The sequence below is a fragment of the Eumetopias jubatus genome, unplaced genomic scaffold (assembly GCF_037043125.1).
Source record: "Eumetopias jubatus isolate StellerSeaLion01/CBP00866 unplaced genomic scaffold, mEumJub1_p1.0 scaffold_10, whole genome shotgun sequence".
Classification (NCBI taxonomy): domain Eukaryota; kingdom Metazoa; phylum Chordata; class Mammalia; order Carnivora; family Otariidae; genus Eumetopias; species Eumetopias jubatus.
In genome coordinates, this window is record NW_028274816.1 from 64879129 (window position 1) to 64899207 (window position 20079).

A 20079-nucleotide genomic window follows, 5' to 3' on the forward strand; every position below is an offset into this window, starting at 1 on the left:
CAAACTATAGAGACACGTATGGATGTACGTGTGTGCGAAAAGAAAAAAGGACGCTGTGTGTGTACATAGCCCACGCGAGTCGATATGCGTCTGGTCCCCCACGCCCGCGGCGCAGAGCAGCCCCGTTCCCACGACCCCTTCCCCGCGCCGTCGCCCTGAGGACTTCATTTCCCAGAAGACCATTCATCCTGCGCCCGGCCGGTTCCGGGCGCGCAGCGGGCAGGGCCCTCTGGGAGATGAAGTCCCGAGCTCAGCGTTCGGGCCATCGGCGGAAATGCGGACCGGAAGTGCCTTTGGCGAGTGTGCGCACCTCGGCGACTGGCGGCACCGCCCCGCTCTGTGAGGGGTCGGCGGTGGTGGTGAGTCTGCGGTTCCGGCCTGAGGGCTTATGTGAGTGTGAGGGACGGCGAGGCCCGTGTGTGCATGCGGTGGTAGTGACTGAGTGGCCGGGTGGGGCCCGGAGGGCAGCGCGGACCCGGGGATGGGTCGCGGGGAGGTCGTGGGGGCGGGGAGAAAGGAGGGACCGTGGGCGCGTGCGCGTGCCGAAGGACGAGAAGGAGAGATCTGTGCGTGCCCGTGGGACCTCAGCTGTGTGTGGCCGAACGTGACACGCACGTGTGCGTGTCAGAGAGGAGGGGTGTTTTGCAGGTGAGGTACCACCTACGTGTGCATATGAGACCTCCGCTGTGTGGGGACCCAGTGCGTCGGCGTTTGTGTGCGCAGGTGTACCTCAGGTGTGTGCATGTGGCTGAGTGTGTCACCACGTGTGCGTTTCGGAGGGAAAGGGTGTCTTGCTGGCGAGACACCACTTGTGTGTGCGGCAGTGCCTCTGTGTGCAGATGTGACCTCAGGTATGTGCATTTGACTGGATGTGTTAGCACTTGTGCATGTCCCAAGGAAAGGGTGTATTGCACGTTTGACACCATTTGTGTGTGCAGATGAGACCTCAGGTGCGTGTGAGTGGTCAGGTGTGTCGCCGTGCGTGTTTGTGGGGAAGGGATGTTTTGTGTGTGTGACACCCCTTTGTGTCTGGAGGTGTGAGCTCAGGTGTGTACCTATGGCCTGTACCCTTTAGCCATCACTCCCATTCCCCTTTTCTCCAGCCCCTGGCAACCGTTAATCTACTTTCCGTTGATTAATCTCTGTCTGTTCTGGACATGCGATATAAATGGGATCATACAACAGGTGGCTTTTTTGTGTCTGGCTCCTTTCATTGAGCATAATGTTTTTAAAGTCCATGTTGTGCCATGTATCAGTGCTTCACTCATTTTTATAGCTGAATAATAATCCATTGTGTGGATATACCACAGTTTGTTTACCCAGATAATGCTACTGTGAACACTCACATACAGGTTTTTGTGTGGACATGTGTTTTCAATTTGGAGGGAGGAGGTAGTTGGGTCTGTCCCAGGGAAGCTCATGTGTATGGTCACACCTGCTCCTGTTGCCTTTGCTCATCCAGCAGTATTTCATTTTCCAGAATCCCGGCCCTGAGCCCCGAAGTGAAAGCCAGGAGCCTGACCGCTGTGTGGGAGTAGATGGGAGGAGGCAGTGGCTCTGGGAACTGGAACCCTTCCCTGCAAGATTCACCCACAACCTGGGATCTCTGTCTGGGACTGAGACCACATGCCCCCTATCCTGTAGCTGCTGAGGTCAAACAGCCCAAAGACAGAGCAGAGTGGCAGGCAATGGAGCCTGAGGAGCCAGGTGAGGCACATGTCAGGGTGGTGGTCATAGGGCTGGACATTTTCAGACACCAGATTTTCCTCAGAACAGTCCCTGCTCCTGCTGCCTTCACTCTAGTGCCCTGCCATCCTCAGCCTAGTCCAGACTACGCCCTCTTCACAGGTCTCCGGCCTCCCCTTCCTCCCACCCACCGTTGCTCTCCACACCGCACCGGAGGGGTCTTTAAGCCCTGAACGGTGAGGCTACCTCTCCCTTCAACCTTCCATCCCTGCCCTGGTTGTCACATCGGGGTTGGCACACTCTTCCTGTAAAGCACCAGGTAGCAGATGTTTTCAGCTTTGTAGGCCAAGAGGCAAAACCAAAGATGTCAGGTAGGTACTTACCTAACAAGAGAGAAAACACATACCCACATATTTTTTCCCCCGATGAAATCCAGAACTTTATCCAACGCTGAAATCTGAATTTCATGTAACATTAATCTTCTGATGATTTTTCCCTCCCAACCACTGAAAAATGGAGAAACTCTTCTTAGCTCACAGTCTGTACAGAAATAGGCAGTGGGGCTGAGTTTGCTGACCCCTGATGTGACCAAATCCACACTTCTTCCCATGTCTTCTGGGCCCTGCATGACCTGATTTCTGCCTGTTTCCAGGCCTCACCCTACAACTTTCCCTTTGCCCATCCCCCTGGCCACTGAATAGCATTGAAGCTTAGATACTACCTCAGAGGCCCTCCCTGGCCACCTGATTCAAAACAGGTGCCACACACATCTACATTATGTTTTTTAGCACTTAACCACATTCGAAGACTGTATACTTGTTCCCATTTATCATAGACTGTGAGTGTCATGATGTGGTGCACAGTCCATGGAGTATTTCTTAAATGAATGAGTGAACAGACACCCTTCTGCAAAAAGTACTATTACCCGGTTGTACAGATAGAAAACCCAGGCTTTAGGTGAATTGAGCAACCCAAGGTCACTCAGCAGAGAGTGGTAAGGTGGATTTGATCCTAGGTCTGACAGACTCCACTTACCCCTCACGTTCACTGTTTCCACCCTAGGAATGACACTGGGAAGAAGGTATGGGCACTTGGTACATCAGGGCCCCAGGGATCAGCTTGCCACTCTTGCCCCTGTGGGGAGGGGCAAAAAGCCCCACAGCAGCCCTTCATTCCTGGGAGTCTCATAGGATCTGAATTCAGGACAGCTGAGACTATTGCTTTTCCCTCAGAGCACTTGCCTACCTGGTCTCTCACTTTGTCCCCAAAATGACCTGCTGCCAGTGATGTCCATAAACCTGATAGCATGGGGCAGAGACTGTCACACGGCATATAATTTACTTTGTATGAAGTTCAAGAATAGGCACAACTTGTGTGCTGTCAGAATCTCAGCCGCAGTCACCCTGGGGCCAGGGAGAGTTTAACTGATTCACATTTTAGTATCCCCCTTCCAGGGGTGCATGTCGGGAGCTGTCCGTGGTGCTGAAAGTCCTAGTGCTGAGGTGTCCAAAATGGTAGCTAAGAGCCACATGGAGATGTTAAAATGTGAATCAGTTAAACTTCAAATTACACATCCAGTTTCTCAGTCACACCACCTGTGTTTCTACTGTTCGGGAGCCACATGGAGCTGATGGCTGATGAATTGGACAGCACAGCTCCAGAACATTTCCATCCTCACAGAAAGTTCTAGAGCTTGATCTAGACAGTGGCCATGTAGGTGTGTGCATTGGTCAAAACTCATTGAACTGAGCACTCGTACCTCTATTAAAAAAATATATTTTTGAAAGCACAAACTCAAGTCTGACTGTGTGGGTTCAGATCCCAACCCATCACTTGCTTCATATCTTTGATTTAACCTCTCTCTGGCCCCCTCTCCCTACCTGTATAACAGAGTGATGATAGTACTTCTTTTTCCTTGTGTTAGGGAACTTGGCCAGAATTGCACAGCAAGCCCTTGAGAAGTTTGCGCCCTGGGGATGGCATTGAGTTGCAACACAGGCAGCTGCAGCTGCCCTCGGGGACTCGGCCTCGGCTCATGGATAGTTCCCTGTTTTAGAGGCAGGGGTCTGAGGCGCAGCCTCCAAGTATCAAAGCATAGGGCTGCTTTTTGTGGGACTCTGAGCTCAGTGACCCCCTGCCCAGCGTGGGAGCCAGGACGGGATGGAGGATGTAAAGGTGGTGTGGCTTCTGGCAGCAAGGACACCATGAGGTGTGCCTATGTTAGGTTTCACTTCACAAAGACTTTCTAAGACGTAACGCCATCCATTCTCCCAGGAGCCTGTCCTTTCTGTACCCAGGAAGAAATAGGCCCAGAGCAGGGATATGGCCAGTTAGTGGCGCACGGTGGACCTGTGGGTCCAGGGTTTCCTACTCCAGGTATTTGTCATCCTCTGGGCCACCCTGGATCCATGGTGGCTGTGTAGACCCCTTTACGAGAGTCCAGGTGGGCTGTCGCACCCCCAGACTAATCCTGGGGGGTGTGGGTCACCCCATCTGTCTACGTGGACACAGCCTTCTCCGCGGGACTCACTTTCCTGGCTGGCCAGGGGTGGGGACAGGAGTGGGAGTACTTCCGTGCAAAAGCTCAACTCAAGCATCTTACCCCTCGATGCCTCAATTTCCTTCCTGTAAAATGGGTCCGGTAGTGTGGACCCTAACTATCCCTCACAGGGGCAGAGTGAGGATCAGGCATCATGACTGGCACATAGTAAATGTTGAGGGCTGTGGTTCTGCCGAGCCCTGGAGGGTAAGCCGGGGGGAGCGGACCCAGGGTGAGGAGGGCAGGAGGAAACACCTGGGGGAGGGTCAGGGCCCCTGGGAAAGAGTCTGGGGGCTGGCGGGGGGAGGGATGTGAGGTGAGGGGGCTTTGGGGCTTGGGTCTCGGGGGCCTGAGGGCAGATCTGGCCTCCCTCACATCCCCTCCCCTCCCCTAGCTCTTCTTTCTCAGGGGAGCATCAAGGAAGACAAGCCCAAGGCCCAAGAAACTGCATTCCCAGCAGATGCCTTACACGTGAGTTTCCAGAAATGCCGGCAGTCTCAGCAGGCATACTCCTTTCTATTCTTGCTTCTGTGATGCTTCTACGCCTCACCACTGGAACGGAGCCACAGCCCCCAAGCAGCATGAGTCCTGGGGCAGGGCCCCTTCCTCTGCCCTGGCCACTCTTCTCCCTCTTCCTCTTCTTCCTTCTCCCTTCACTCAAGGGTGGGGCTTAGTGACCCTGTCAGTCTCGGGCACCTTGGAGGAAATCCCGTGCCTGACCGATCTGGGACACAGGCTCTTTATGGTCACCCTGTTTATCAGCCAATATCGAGGAAAAGGACAGAGCAGGGCCTGGCGTATGAGTGGATGGTGGTACTGAGCAGCATTTAGAAAGGTGGTTGGGGGCTTTGGGTGTTAATGGTAAATGATTACTCTGAAATTGATGGTACCTGCTGACAGGCCCTTTCTTCGTGGGGTCCCCAAGGAGACAGACACACACAGGCAGAGGGATTGTTGCCACACTTACTGGTCCCAGAGCACATGTGGCTGGTGTTGCATGTCATCACATCCTCCAAGCCTCCCCTGCCCGGCCCTAAAGGGGATGCAGACCACGCAGGTATGACAGATGGCTTTGTGGGGGGCTGACGGGCCATCAGCTGTCTCTGGGGGCCCTAAAGCTGAGTGCTTTGGAAGTGGTGAGGAATCCCTGTGTCTTAATCTGCTCAGGCTCCTATAGCAAAATACCATGAACTGTGGCTTAATCAACAGTTTATTCCTCACAGTTTTGGAGACTGGAAGTCCAAGATGAGGGTGCCAGCAGGGCTGGGTTCTGCTGAAAGGCTCCTCCTGGCCCGCCGATGGACGGCCTTCTCCCTGTGTCCTCACACACTGTGCCAGGAGACGAGAGCACACGTGCTTTGGTCTCTCCCTCTTCTTTTTTTTTTAAGATTTTATTTGTCAGAGCGAGAACACCTTAGCAGGGGAAGCAGCAGACAGAGGGAGAAGCCGGCTCCCGACTGAGCAAGGAGCCCGATGCGGGACTCGATCCCAGGACCCTGGGATCACGACCTGAGCCGAAGGCAGAGGCCTAACCAATGAGCCACCCGGGTGTCCCATGGTCTCTCCTTCTTCTTATGAGGGCACTAGTCCCATCTGGGGCCCCACCCTCATGACCTCATCTAAACCTAATCCCCCCAAAGGCCCCAGTTCTAAATACCTTCACACTGAGGGGTAAAGCTTTAACAGGAATTTGGAGAAGACACAATTGTTCAGGTGGACTGCAGTACCCAGTGTCAAGGTGATAATAGTGACACTCACAGTGTGAGCCACACCCCTCCCCTCATGACAATAGGGTGTTTCCCAGAACATTCACACCCTGCTGTTCCCCATGGGGCTGGCCCTGCTCAGAGAGGGCCCGTGGCTGAGCCAACGCCTGGGGGATGTTTCAGAAGCCTGTGACATTTAAGGATGTGGCCGTAGACTTCACACAGGAGGAATGGGGCCTGCTGGGCCCCACACAGAGGATCCTATACCGTGACGTGATGCTGAGGAACTACAGCAACTTGGTGTCCCTGGGTGAGGCCTTCCTGTCACCTCTTCATCCGTGTCCCGTGTGTGTGTGTTTCCATGTGTGCTCACACATACGTGTGCATATTTAATCCCGTGTCTTGTCACCGGTAACCCACACCCAGGTATGTCCTTGCTCTGACCTGTGTCCCCCAGGTGGGTCCCCTCTGTACAGAGTGGACACCCCACCCCACATCACCAGAGAGAGACCTCCCCCGTGCCTGGGGCACACATACTGCACTATTGGGCCTGTTGGGGCCTGGCTGCCTGTGGCAACAGCGTCAACATTTCCCTCCTACTTTCTAACTATGGGCAGGACTTCCCGATTGCAAACCAGATGTGATCTCCAAGCTGGAGCAGTGGGAAGACCCCTGGACGGTGAAGAGAGATGTCCCAAGAGGTCCAGGTGAGTGAAGCAAGGGTCTGTCAGATCCGGTGTTTTATAAAATTAACCTTCCTCCCCCCAGCTTTTCTTGAGGTATAACTGACAGATAAAAATTGTATGTATTTAAAGTGTACAACATGGTATTTTGATATACATATACATTATGAAACGATCACCACTATCAAGCTAATTTATATATCCATCAGCTCACATAGTTGCAGTATTTTTTCTGTGGTGAGAACGCTTACAACCAACTCCTGTAGGAAGTTTGAGGTCTACAATACAGTATTGTAACTATAGTCACCATGCTTCAGATCTGTTTATTTCTGCTCCTGGGGCAAGGAGGAGCAATGTACATGAAACAGGGAAGAGCTAGTAGGTACAGGATCCTGAAAACCACCCTGACAGTCCTCCAGTGGTCACTTCCCCAGACCCGACAGCCACTAATCTGCCTCCTGTCTCCATGATTTGCCTGTTCTGACCTTTCGTGTAAATGAAGTTTATATAAATATGTTCATTTATTTTGCATACAGATACAGGCATACTATATGTGGTCTTTTTGTGTCTGGCTTCTACTCTCTGGGAATAGTGCTCTATGAATACTCATGTGCAGGTTTTTGTTTGAGTATCTGTTTTCCATTCTGTTGACCAGGCCCTGTTGCAGTAAGGGCGTGGTTATAAAACAACCCCAGTGGCAGCTGACAGGTAGGGTGGCTCTTGGTGGCCTTGGCCCATGCCTTTCTGTGTTCCATTCTACTACTTTCCTTCCCCACTGTGCAGAGGAGGCTTGACAGCAGGTCTGTGGTCACCATTCTTGGGAAGGCCTGGTGCAGGGTTGGCCTTTGGCTGGTGTCTGGGAACGTGGATTGGGGGAGGAATCCCACCATTCCTTAAACGATTAGGAGTGGCTCACTGCACCTAAACCATTTGTACAAACAATGTGGTTTATACTAAATGCCTGCTTTTCTTCTGGGAGTCTGGAATTTTGGTACATGCTACACAGTGGGTGCATACGTGGCCAGCCCCAGTAAAACCCTGGTCACTGAGTCTCTAACAAACTGTAGACTACACTTCATGTGTCAGAATCCGGCGCTGAAGGGGTTTGGTGCACGCTGTGTGGCTCCACTGGGAGAGGACTCTGCGCCCTGCGCCTTTTCCTTTTGTTCATTGTGCCTGGTGTCCATTTGCTCTCATCAGTCACAGCCGAGAGTATGACTCTTTGTTGAGTCCTTTTTTTTTTTTTTTAAAGATTTTACTTATTTGACAGAGAGAGAGACAGTGAGAGAGGGAACACAAGCAGGGGGAGTGGGAGAGGGAGAAGCAGGCTTCCCGCGGAGCAGGGAGCCCCGTGCGGGGCTGGACCCTGGTCCATTCTGTCCTCGCTGCAGGGCCCCCCCCTGAAAGCCGCAGGTCTGTGTTGTCCAGTCTGACTGCTGAGGTTCTGTCCATCCCCCTCAGATTGGCAGTGCACATTTAGGTTAGGGCTTTGGCATGTTTCTTTGCTTATTTTTCAGACTCAGAGCCTGGGCCCCGAGCTGCATGGCTGCCTCTAGAGAAGGGCGCTCTGCGTCGGGGGCAGATGACAGTAGGACTCACGGGGCAGGATTTCTGGCACACCATCCAGAAAGAAGTCACAGGACATGAAGGCCAGGTGGCAGACAGACAATGCCAAGCAGTGACACTCAGCCAGGGGAAGAAGAGCCCAGAGTGGAGCTTTGCAGGAACTTTCTCCTGGCACCCATTCCTCACTGAGCATCAGTGCAATCCTCCAAGGGCGCAAGCTCCCACAAGCCACATTGGCAAAGAGGGCCTCACCTGCATTTCAGTCCTAGATCAGGGGCGCCCCTGCCAAGAAGAAAGAGTGTGTATGGAAGCCCTCAGCTCTTTTCCAGACCTTAGTCACCCACAAGGAGCTCACATCAAGGGGGACACATTGGTGTGTGGTGGGTGGGGAGATGCCTTTGGCAAGAACACATGCCTTGTGGGCTGTCAACAGATTCCCAATAAACAGAAGCCCTACACATGCGAGGAGTGTGGGAAGGCCTTTGGACAGAGCACACATCTCGTTCAACACCAGAGAACCCACACTGGTGAGAAGCCCTACACGTGCCAGGAGTGTGGACGGGCCTTCAGCAAGAACTCGTCCCTGGTTAAGCACCAGCGCATCCACACAGGTGAGAAGCCCTATGCGTGCAGCCACTGCAGCAAGCACTTCCGAGAGAACTCCTCCCTGGCCAAACACCAGCGAGTGCACACGGGCGAGAAGCCGTACACCTGTGGTGAGTGTGGGCGCGCCTTCAGCCAGAGCACTCACCTCGTGCAGCACCAGCGGATCCACACTGGGGAGAAGCCGTTCGCCTGTTGTGAGTGTGGCAGAGCCTTTGCTGACTCCTCAGCCCTCCTGGTCCACCATAGGACCCACACAGGAGAGAGGCCTTACGAGTGCCGCACGTGCTGCAAGGCGTTCAGCCTCAGCTCATCGCTGGCCGAGCACAAACGCTGCCACACAGGAGAGAAGCCATACGCATGCCGGGAGTGTGGGAAAGCCTTCAGCCAGAGCTCATCCCTCAGCAAGCACCTGAGGACACACACGGGTGAGAAGCCGTACACATGCGGGGACTGTGGCCATGCTTTCAGCCAGAGTTCCTCCCTGGCCAAACACCAGCGGGTGCACACTGGCGAGCGGCCTTACGTGTGTAGAGAATGCGGAAAGACCTTCAGCCAGGGCTCCTACCTGACCCAGCACCTCAAGATCCACAGCGGCGAGAAGCCATTCATATGCAGTGAGTGCAGGAAACCCTTCGGCGATTCTTCAGCCCTAGTCCTGCACCAACGGGTGCACACGGGTGAGCGACCCTACATGTGTGGAAAATGCGGGAAGACCTTCAGCCAGAGCAAGTTCCTCACCCAGCATGAGAGGATACACACTGGGGAGAAGCCCTTTGTGTGTGGTGACTGTGGAAGGGCCTTCCTGCAGAGCTCCTCCCTCACCCTCCACCTCAGGACACACACTGGGGAGAAGCCTTACAAGTGCAACGAGTGCGGCAAGGCTTACATCCAGATGTCGCACCTCACTGAGCATTACCGGGTGCACACAGGGGAGCGGCCCTACGTGTGCAATGTGTGCAGCAAAGCCTTCAGCCGCGGCACACACCTCATGCAGCACCAGCGTGTCCACACGGGCGCCAAGCCCTTCATATGCAGCCTGTGCCGGAAAACCTTCTGCGAGGCTGCGGCCCTCATTCTGCATCAGAGGGTTCACGCTGGACAGAAGCCCTTTGAGTGTCACAAATGTGAGAAGAACTTCAGCCAGAGCAGATCTCTGGTCCAGCATCGGAAAATTCATTCCCAGGGGACACCATGAGTGCAGCGAGTATCAGAAAACCCTCAGCAGCTGTTTGGTTCTCATCCATCAGTGAACTGGGGGTGTGCCAAACATGGCAGAGACCTGGCTGTCCTTCATCCGGCGGAGGGTCCTGTGAGTGTCAGGAACTCGGGGCCAGTGCAGAGCAGCCCCCTTGCCCATCATACACTTCTCTCTGCAGGGTCACCCGGTTGGGTGAGAAAGCCAGAGTGAGCCTTCAAGGGGAGCAACAGCCCCTCTCATTTTCCATCATATGGGTTCCCACAGATACCCACCAGGTGGTAGGAGAGATCCACAGGTGTGGGCGGTCTTCTTGGCAGGCCTGAACAGAGCTCATTTCAGTTTTTGCCAAGGCAAAAATGAAATTAAAAAAAAAAAAGGTAAAAAGATGCTTTTTCGGGGCACCTGGGTAGCTCAGTCAGTTGAGCGTCCAGTTCTCTGTTTTGGCTCAGGTCATGATCTCAGGGTTCTGGGAATGAGCCCTGCAGCAGGGAGTCTGCTTCCCTCTCTCTGTCTCCCTCTGCCCCCACCTCCTGCTCGTGCACTCTCTCTAAAATGGGTAAATAAATCTTTAAAAAATAAAAAAAGATCTTTTCAGTTGTTTGTGCCTTGTATTAACTCAAGCCTTATGGTTTTTGTTTTGTTCCTCTGCCAGAAAGTAAGGTTAATAATGCCGAACTGTGGTGTGTCACAAAGTCGCTCTTATTTTATTTGTTTGAGAGAGAGAGCACAAGCAGGGGGAGTGGGAGAGGGAGAAGCAGGCCTCCCGCCGAGCAGGGAGCCGGATGTGGGGCTCGATCCCAGGACCCTGGGATCATGACCTGAGCCGAAGGCAGACGCTTAACGACTGAGCCACCCAGGTGCCCCAGTCGCAGTCTTTAAAAAAGACTCTGTATGTCATTCATCAGCTTTGGCGTGAGGATTCGTTAGAATCAGTTGAGCCAGTGATTCATGTAAGACCTTAGCACTTTGTAAGCACTTACACACATGGTTCTATTTCATCCTCTCAGTACCCCCCGGGATGCAGATATTTTTATCCCCACTTCATAGACAAGGGGCTGACTTTTTTTTTTTTTTAAAGGCCTACTTATTTGAGGGGGGAAGGTGTAGAAGAGAGAGAATCCCAAGCAGACTTTGTGCTGATCATGGAGCCTGACGCAGGGCCCGATCTTACAACCCTGAGACCATGACCTGAGCTGAGACCGAGAGACGCTTAATCGACTGAGCCACCCAGGTGTCCCAAGGAGCTGAGATTTTGAGAGGTTAAGCCACTTGCCTGAGGGCCCCAGCTAGAAGCCATTCACTTTTCAGGATAAAAATACTAGAGTTAGCAGATGGAGACAGGGTGGCAACAGTCCCTCCATCCCTTTCAGCATATGCAAGGGGTATTTACTGTAAGGAGGCAGCTCTAGAACTTAATGTTCTTCTGAGACTGGGAGATGGTGGGATGATTGGGTCATGCTGAAGAAGCAGACTGAGCCATCTGGCTGACTTAGGCAAAGGCAAAAAGTAGGAGCTGGGAAGCTGTTGCTCAGTCTAGATGTTGCTTACGTGCCTAGTGGAGCCATGCCTTTGTTCCATCACAGGTGTGAGCCTTTCACTTTCCCGCACAGCTTCACTCGGGTTCTCTGGCGCCATCAGGATGTGGTCTGGCCTTGAAGCCCCTGCATTCACCCAGCATAGCGCATCTTTCCAGGTTCCTTTCCAGTCATCCCTGTGTTGTCCAGGCCCAGCTTGTTGGTCTCCTGTCAGCATCAGCTCCAGGGCACCTCCTCACTGGCTGAATCAGAAGCAGCCTGTCTTCCCCGCGTGTCCCCCATGGCAGTATGAACATTGTGGTGTCATTGTCCATGTCCTCGTTCAGAGCCCACTCTGGACCCAGGGCCCCTCTAGCACACACCTGTCTCATGTGCCTCTGTAGACCCATCCCCTGGCATATGGCAGGGCCAAAATTGAGAGGGAATGAGTGAGTGAACCAGTGAGACACTGAATACAGAATGACTGCAGGGGAGTCCCCAAGACCACCTTCAGGCTCAGTGACTCACTAGGACTCCTACAACTCAGAACAGGCTGAGGGTTTATTACAGTGAAAAGGATACAAATGATCTCCACAGAAGTAGAAGGCAGATAAGCTGGAATCCAGGTACAAGCTTCCATTTGCCCTCTCAGTGTAGTCGTACAGACTCCGTAGTACTCCCCACTGGGAGCGACAGTACGCCTGGAGTATGGGCAGCCAGGGAAGGTGACCCAAGCCTGGTGGCATTTACTGGGGATTGGCCACATGGATGTGGAGTGCCTGCATGACTGACCTTAGTTCCTGAGCCTCCAGCTGTCTCAGAGATAAGCCTGATACAGTGTGACTCGAGGTCCCCATCATAAATCATGCAGACTATCTCGCATAGCCTAAGGCCCCCCATAAGGAAAGACACTCTTATCAGGCACGATATTCCAAGGGCTTAGCGGTTCTCTCAGGAGCCAATCCCAAGGGCCAATCCATCCTTTACAACATGCAGTTTGGACACCCCAGGTCTACTGAGTTCTACTGTTTGCTGCACAATGACCCAGCACAGCTGGTGACCAGTGATGCCTCCTCACCCAGCCAAGTGCTACAGCTGCTACTGCGGCACCAGAGAGAGAGAAGAGGCATCAGCCAACTGGAGGCAGTCTGGGTTGGGATGATGAGGATTCTCCCAGAGGCAGAGACAGCTTGGTTTTATAGGGACAAGACTGTCTCAGGGGCTGCACCTTCAGGAGCGCGTCCCACGTGAGCCACAGGGACCGGGCTGCGAGGCAGGAAGAACTGGGCAGCTGGTGAGTCTCTGAGGCACCACACGGCACAGACGGGGCAGGCTTGCCACAGGCCACCCACTCAGCCTCTGTAAAAACAGGGACCGTGTCTTGGCAGCAAGATGGAGAGATGAGGGAGGGATGTGACAGTGCCAGCCCTCAACATAGTTTGCTTCCATCCTGCAGGGTGGTCGGGCCCAAGAACCAGCTAAATCCAGCTCCATGGGTTTGAAGTCCGGCACTACCCAAATGCGCCCTGGGTCTTTACTCTCTGCCTCATGTTCCTTGTCTGTAAATTGGGGATGGTGACCCCCTCCCCGCAAGGACTTAACATGTTAACCTGAAGAGAAAAAGTACGTCCAGTGTGAGTGTTGTTCCACCAGGAAGCAGTTTCCGCCAGAGGCAGGTCAGTGATGGTCATCGACTGGCTGCGGTTGGGCAATGAGAAGGAAGTGCAGCCAACAGCTAGCATGAATGGCCCTGCAGGAGCCTGGCTGGCCGGGGGGAGGGGCGGCACTTGCAGGGGCACGGGCTTGCAGATGGGAAACCCCCGAGCTTTTCTGGCATCTGATGATCAGGGTGGAGGCTGGCACAGGACCACACAGGAGTACACGTAACCACAGAAGGCCCTGAGGCGATTCATTCTTCCCATAAGGCCAGACAGCCTCCAGGTTCTTTGCCCATTCCTATTGATGGCTCAAATGTGTGTGTCTCCTACCAAACATCTGTCTGCAAAGAGCTGTCTAGACACTGTGCAGAGGGCAGGGGAGCTGTGGGCACCGGCTGCAGGAGGCAGAGGCTGGGCATCCAGGCCCAGCCAGACCATTCTGGGGCAGGAGGCAAGGGGGAGTCCATGGGGCCTCAAGGCTCTCACTTACCCCTTGGGTGGTGTGCATCTGCCCTTGAACACACCCTCACGAAACATCGCATGCTCGCACACTGACAAAACACTCTCTCTGTGACCAAACTTCAGTCAGGCTCTTCTGAACAGTTTTTGATGAGGCCTCAAACTTCAAGCTCCTGTGGCCTTCATTATAGAGTCTAGCCAAGTCAGTTTAGTAAGAATCTCCCACCCTCCAAATCTGTCTACTTGGGTTCCTCATCCTCCCCCTCCCCCCAGTGATGTCTGACCATCCTGGCCTGCCTTCAGCGAGAATCCTGTTAGACACCCCCTTACCCCTGAGAGGAGGGGCAGAGGCAGAGGGAGAAGCAGGCTCCCCGCGGAGCAGGGAGCCCGATGCGGGGCTCGATCCCAGGACCCTGGGACCATGACCTGAGCCGAAGGCAGACGCTTAACGACTGAGCCACCCAGGCGCCCTGAGGTGAGAGTTTCTTAACTCCACTTCTCCATGTTACAAAGTCAGGTTTATTATCTCCATGCTGTGGAGAAAGTAGAGACCCAGAGATGTAAAATCATCTGCCTGAGCAGGAGAGAGTAAGAAGCACAACTGGGAATTGAGATCAGCTAGGTCCCTCTCTGTAGCCTGTACCTCCCATTGCATCACCCTGCTCCTTAGCCAGGGGTTCTCAGCCTTGCCTACACATGAGAATTTCCTGGATAAAAATCTGGATGCCCAAGCCAAACCGCAAACCGGTGAAATGTGGATCTGTGGTAGACAGAGTAATGCCTTCTCCCCACTCTAATCCCCAGAACCTGCGACTATGATACATGACAGAAGAGAATTTGCAGATGGAGAAGAGTATCCTGGGTCACCAGGTGGATACAATGTCATCACAAGATCCTTCTAAGTGAAAGAGAGAGGCAAAGAGGGCCAGTCAGAGAAGGAAATAAGACGACAGTGAAGCGGACATGAAACAAGGAAAGTGGAGGAGGCAAGGAAATAGGTTTTCACCTGGAGCCTCTAGAAGGAACTGGCCCTGCCACCAGGGCGATTTTAGCCCCATGAGACCCATTTTGGACTTCTGACCTCCAGAAATGTAAGGTAATAGATTTTTGTTCTTATAAGCTACTATGTTTGTGGTAATTTGTTAGAGCAATAACAGGAAACCAATACAGCCTCTCTAGACACAAACCAGACCAGTGGAGCAGAGCCAATTGTACCTGGGTGGGGAAAAAAAACCAGGCATGATGGTTCATAGAGGTGATAAAATAGAAACCAGGAAAAATGTGGGGCTCTCTTCACTGGTAGGTGGATGGAAAGGCAAGTTCTGCTTGGAGGCAGGGAGGCAGTGATGTGAAGCTGGGCTGGGCAGAGAAGGCAGGGCTGAGAGCTGGAAAACGGGAGCCCCCAGAGATAACGCCTTCGGTGGTGCAGGAAGAGATGGTCACAGCAGAGTTGCGAAACTGGACTGACACTGCCCAGAGTGCCTGGTGCACAAAAGGGGCCCAATAAAGATGTGGTCTGTTGTTAGGATTATTGTGGGTGAGCATCTTGGGGTTGTTCCTCTGACAACAAAAGGCAGAAAACCACAAGGAGAGGCCAAGAAGACCCAAGGAGATGAGGGCAACCAGTGCCACCCACAGGCCAAAGCCCAGTTCAGTGCTTGACAGGTGGGATGGGTCTTGGCCGGGGGGCGGGGGGGTCGGAGCAAAGGGTTCCTTGGATTAGGGCCCCTGTGGTGTGTCTACCGGTGGTCAGAAAACGAAGGGGCCGTTTACACAAAATAGCAGAGCAGGCAAATCCATGGAGGCAGAAAACAGATTAAAATGGCTGTCGGAAGCTGGGGGCAGGGGGAATAGGGAGTGACTGCTCGTGGGTATGGGGTTTGTTTTTGGAGTGATAAAAACCTTCTGGAATCAGACGGTGGTGATCTTTGCACAACCTTGTGAATATAATAAAAAGTGAACTGTACACTTTAAAAGGGTGAACTTAAGGCATGTGAACTTAGCTTAAAAAGAAAAGAATTAATTTTTAAAGGGGAAGGAATATGGAAAGATGACCAGGTAAAGGGGCAAACTCTGGCAACAGGGAGGGAAGCAATGAGAGTCTGTGGGGTGTAAGATGAGGGAGGTGAGATGCCTCAGGCCTTCAGGACGATGGGAGGTAACGGGGGACGTGGAGAGAGTGTGGCCACCGGGGCTAGTCCCTGGTTTGGAGCTTCCGGTGCTGGAGCAGGTATGAACTGTAGCAGAAGGCCTTGTCACACTCACTGCACGTGTAGGGCCTCCCTCCCGTGTGGATCCACTGGTGCTGGCTAAAGTCCGCAGTGCCCTTGAAGGCTTTGCTGCAGTCCAAGTACTCTCAGGGCTTCTCATCTGTGTGGATCTTGTGATGCTCAATGAATGTGGAACTCTGCCCAAAGGCCGTGCCACACTCAATGCACTCACATGGCTTCTCGCCGCTGTGTCCTCTGATGGTGGATCAGGGTGAGCTCCACCTGCAGGCTTTCCCGGGATCCCCACACTGGTAGGGCTTCTCCCCTGTGTGAATCTTGTGTTCTGCAGATCTGAGCTCCCTGGGAAGGCTTTGCCACACTACCTGCATTTGTACCACTTCCCTCCGGTGTGGGGCCTCTGGTGTACTTTTTAGTATACTATACCAGAAAAGGAAGACTTTTCTACACTCATGGCATTCATAGGGTTTTGCTTCAGTATGGATCCTCTGGTGATCAATGAGGTTAGACTGGCACCGAAAGACTTTCCCACAGGTGCTACATGGATAGGGGTTTTCCCCGGTGTCAGTCTTCTCATGCACAGAGAGAGCCAAGTGCTGCTTGAAACTCTTCTCACACAGGCGCACCTGCAGGGTTTCCTGTCCACACAGGCTGCCTACAACACCGCTGGCTCTGGAACCTGCTCAAAGCTTCCTCCATGTGCGACCAACATGTGTGGTTTCTTTTCCACAGCAATGCTCTCTTGTCTTATAGGGCCGGAAGACAACTTTACTGCCTGAAACCTCTCCCCACACTAGGAGTTTCCATGTTGGGGAATGACCTTTGCTTAAAATCTTGCCTGAAAAAGGATCCTCAGTAGGATCTCTGTTCTGGTTTCCTGAGTAGGCCTCAGGAGTGTCAATGTCTTTGAAGGCAGAACCCCATGAAATCTCTTTTCTGATGACCTCCTTTATTACCCCCATAAGGAACTGCAGCAGGTCTTTGAATATGCTCTGTGGTCACCTTCCTTGATCTGAAAGAAACCAAGATCACAGATGTTAACTTTGTTGACTTTCTAAACAGAAAAGAAACCAAAAGGATTGATGAAGTGGATGGAATTACTAGAGCAATTTTTCACCCCTCCTTGTGTACATACCTTTGGCCATATATGTCGTTCCTTTCACCAAAGGCCGCATGGTTACCTCTTCTTGACTTTGGGTGTGGCCATGTGACTTGCTTTCTAGAATCTCAATAGAATCTGAGTGGAACTGCTAGTATGTTAGTTCTGAGCCTAGGCCTCAAGCCTGCAGGCATCTCTGCCATCACCATGAGACAAATTTGCCCTGTGAGCCCTATAAGACAAGTGCAGCAGAAATGGACCCAAACCCCCCCCCCCAAAAAAAAGAAAAGAAATGGACCCAACCTATAGCCTGGAGCCAAGCCCAGACCAGATTAGCCAATTCTTAGACTCAGGAGAGAAATAAGTGCTTACTGCTCTCAGTCACTGAACTGTTGTAACTAACTATTCATTACAGAGCAATAACTGACTGATATAACTGCCAAATTAAAGTGAATACTCTGGGGTCGCCTGGGTGGCTCAGTCGGTTAAGCGTCTGCTTTCGGCTCAGGTCATGATCCCAGGGTTCTGGGATCGAGCCCCGCATCTGGCTCCTCCCCTGCTTCTCCCTCTCCCACTCCCCCTGCTTGTGTTCCCTCTCTCGCTGTTTCTCTGTCAAATAAATAAATAAAATATTTTAAAAAGAATGAATACTCTCTGAAAAAGATGGGGTTTGAATTCTGGGGCGAGGATGAGAAAGAGACAGAGGCAGAGAGGAAGAGAGGAGAGTCTAGTCAGGAAAACCCAGAGGCCTAGAGCACTGGTCCAATAATCAGAGAATAAGCATAAAAGGTGTCTCTGAAAGTCTGGGGTATGTGTGGAAGGGCCATGGTGGGTATGGAAAGTAAGTGGGAATCCAGTTAAGCAGCTTCAAGCAAGGGAACATTGTCAGTCTGCCATTCATTCATTCATTCATTCATTCATTCATTCAACTCTTCTTGGGGCTCCGACCTGTGCTAAGCACCAAGGATGCCCTGGCCTCAGGTCATAGAAAGGGCAGGACTCCTCTCAGCTCTAAAAGCACAGACTCCCAATCTGGACAGAGAGGAAGGCCCTGAGGAAAGCTTCCATCGACTTTCCAGGTCACCCCACACCTACTGTCAATCCAGGCTCGTTACTCCCTGGCACCTGGGTCTCCTCTGGCTGTTGACCTCTCTCCCCTCTCCTCAGAAGCCTCCCCAAAAGTCCCACACTCATAACAATGCCCCTTCATCCCCTTATGGGCTGAGCTGTGTCCCGCCCAAATTCACACGTTAACATCGTAACCTAACCCCCAGTGTGTCCCAGAATGTGACTGTGTTTGGAGATAGGACCTTTAAAGAGATAATTAACATTAAAGGAAGTCATATGGGGCCCTAATCCAGTGACTGGGAGGGAGAGATACCAGGGGTATGCTAATGAGGAAAGGCCACGTGAGGACAGAGCCAGAATGTGGCCATCCACAAACCAGGGAGAGAAGCCTCAGGAGAAACCAACCCTGCCAACACTTTGATCCTGGACTTCCAGCTTCCAGAACTGTGAGAAAATAAGTGTCTATTGCTTAAGCCCCCCAGTCTGTGGTATTTGGTTACGGCAGCTGCAGCAAACTAATACACTCTCAGGCTCCTGAGCCAGCCTTGCTCTCCCCTTGGATGCTGCACTCCAACCCATCAACCCTGTCTGCCCCATCTTCAAAACAGACCTGTATCTGACCACTTACCAACACCCCTACCTCCACCACCTGATCTGACCTCCCCGGGGTTCCAGCAGCATTCACCTCCCAGGTCTCTCTGCCTCTACCCTCACCCCAAGAGTCTTCCTGTGACAGCCACAGGAACCCTACAAAGAGCTAAGCCACAGCCCAGCCCTCCGCCCAAAGGCTCCCCAGGGCTCCCACCTCTCTCAGGGTAGACATCAAAGTCCACACGTGGCCCATAAGCCCTGCACCATCTACCCCATGGGCCTCCCCATTCTGTCCCTACCCTTTGCTGTCTCCTTCCCTCAATCCACTGCAGCTGGGCCTCCTTGCCTGTACCCACCTCGGGGTCTTGGGATTGGCATTCCATCTACTGAAACATTCTCTCCGTCCCTCCCCTCTATTCAGGATCAGTTGAGATGCCAACTCCTCAGAAACAGGTTTTTGTTTCTTTGATTACTGTCGGCCGTCCCAACAACACCAGCTCCACAGAGGCGGGCGGTGCCTGTCGTGTTCACTGCAGTGTCCCATGTGGAATGGCACTGGCCCTTACTGCTCGGTATGGGACTGGGGAAGGCAGAAGGGGCTCATTCTGGCTGCAGGTAAAGGTCTGACGAGCTGAAGGAGACCCCACAGGCTGGGGTCAATAAGCATGGGCGAGGCCAACCTCAAAGCCTCACCTGCACACAGGCTGGGCCACTACGCTCCCTGTCCTGGGCCCCCGGCTGGAGTCTTCTGCTTCAACTCTCACACACCCACATGCACATACAGAGGACATACTCTCACACAGTCACACGTCCAGGCATCCACACTATCACACAATCACATCCATGATCACAGTCACAGTCACTGCAGCAACATACAGTAATCATAGCCAGTCTGGGGCCTTCCTGCTGTTCTCAGGCCTTCCTGCGCAGCACCAGCAGACGCCATCACACGGTGCGACAGCCACACAGTGCTGCAGGATTGTCGCGTATGGTGACCAGCAGACACACACACACACACACACACACACACACTCGCGCACACGATACCCACACACGTGGTCAGAGAATGACACACTCAGCCTAGCCTCCGGCGCACCTACAGTCACACAGGACAAACGGGTGGGATCACCTGTATCTAGTCACGAAAAGCAACACACACGACACACGATGCACGCCCCCACGCAGCGTGCACGGTCCCGCCGCGCGCACAGCCCCGGGCCCAACTCTCCGCTCACCTCCGCCGCGACCCCACCGTGGGCCAGCCGTCCGCTCACTGCCCGCCCAGACTACAACTCCCGGCGTGCCCCGAGGGTGCGCAGGAGGCGGCCCGCGGCCTCCCGGGGACTAGGATCCGGGGGACGGGAGGGCCGCGTGCGCGCGGTGAGCTCGGGAGCGGAGGTCCCGGTGAGCGCGCGCGCGCCCGTTGGGCAGCGTGGCGCATTCTGGGAGTCGTGGTCCCGGCGAGCCGGCGCCTCCGA

At 53.3% G+C, this 20079-nt stretch overlaps 1 protein-coding gene and 1 long non-coding RNA gene across 2 annotated transcripts; one reads left to right on the forward strand and one right to left on the reverse strand.

Annotated features, from left to right (window-relative positions):
- The first annotated feature begins 293 nt into the window (after positions 1-293).
- On the forward strand, positions 294-10581 carry LOC114200931 (uncharacterized). Its single transcript, XM_028093315.2, has 6 exons — positions 294-390; positions 4620-4696; positions 5151-5282; positions 6115-6241; positions 6549-6638; positions 8132-10581. Exons 3-6 carry the CDS (start codon positions 5223-5225, stop codon positions 9979-9981), a joined length of 2127 nt encoding a protein of 708 aa, XP_027949116.1. The 5' UTR covers positions 294-390; positions 4620-4696; positions 5151-5222; the 3' UTR covers positions 9982-10581.
- A 3538-nt stretch (positions 10582-14119) lies between these two features.
- LOC148163317 (uncharacterized) lies at positions 14120-19986 on the reverse strand. Its single transcript, XR_015769086.1, has 3 exons — positions 19837-19986; positions 16979-17174; positions 14120-16855 (listed from the first exon to the last, which is right to left on the reverse strand). It is a non-coding gene; the product is annotated as an uncharacterized LOC148163317 (long non-coding RNA).
- Between the last annotated feature and the right edge of the window lie 93 nt (positions 19987-20079).

Coding starts and splice junctions, on each gene's coding strand:
- LOC114200931 (XM_028093315.2), top strand. CDS start 5,223: ATGTCATCACATCCTCCAAGCCTCCCCTGCCCGGCCCTAAAGGGGATG. Junction 5,283..6,114: donor AGGGGATGCAGACCACGCAG/GTATGACAGATG, acceptor GGGATGTTTCAG/AAGCCTGTGACATTTAAGGA. Junction 6,639..8,131: donor AGATGTCCCAAGAGGTCCAG/GTGAGTGAAGCA, acceptor CTTATTTTTCAG/ACTCAGAGCCTGGGCCCCGA.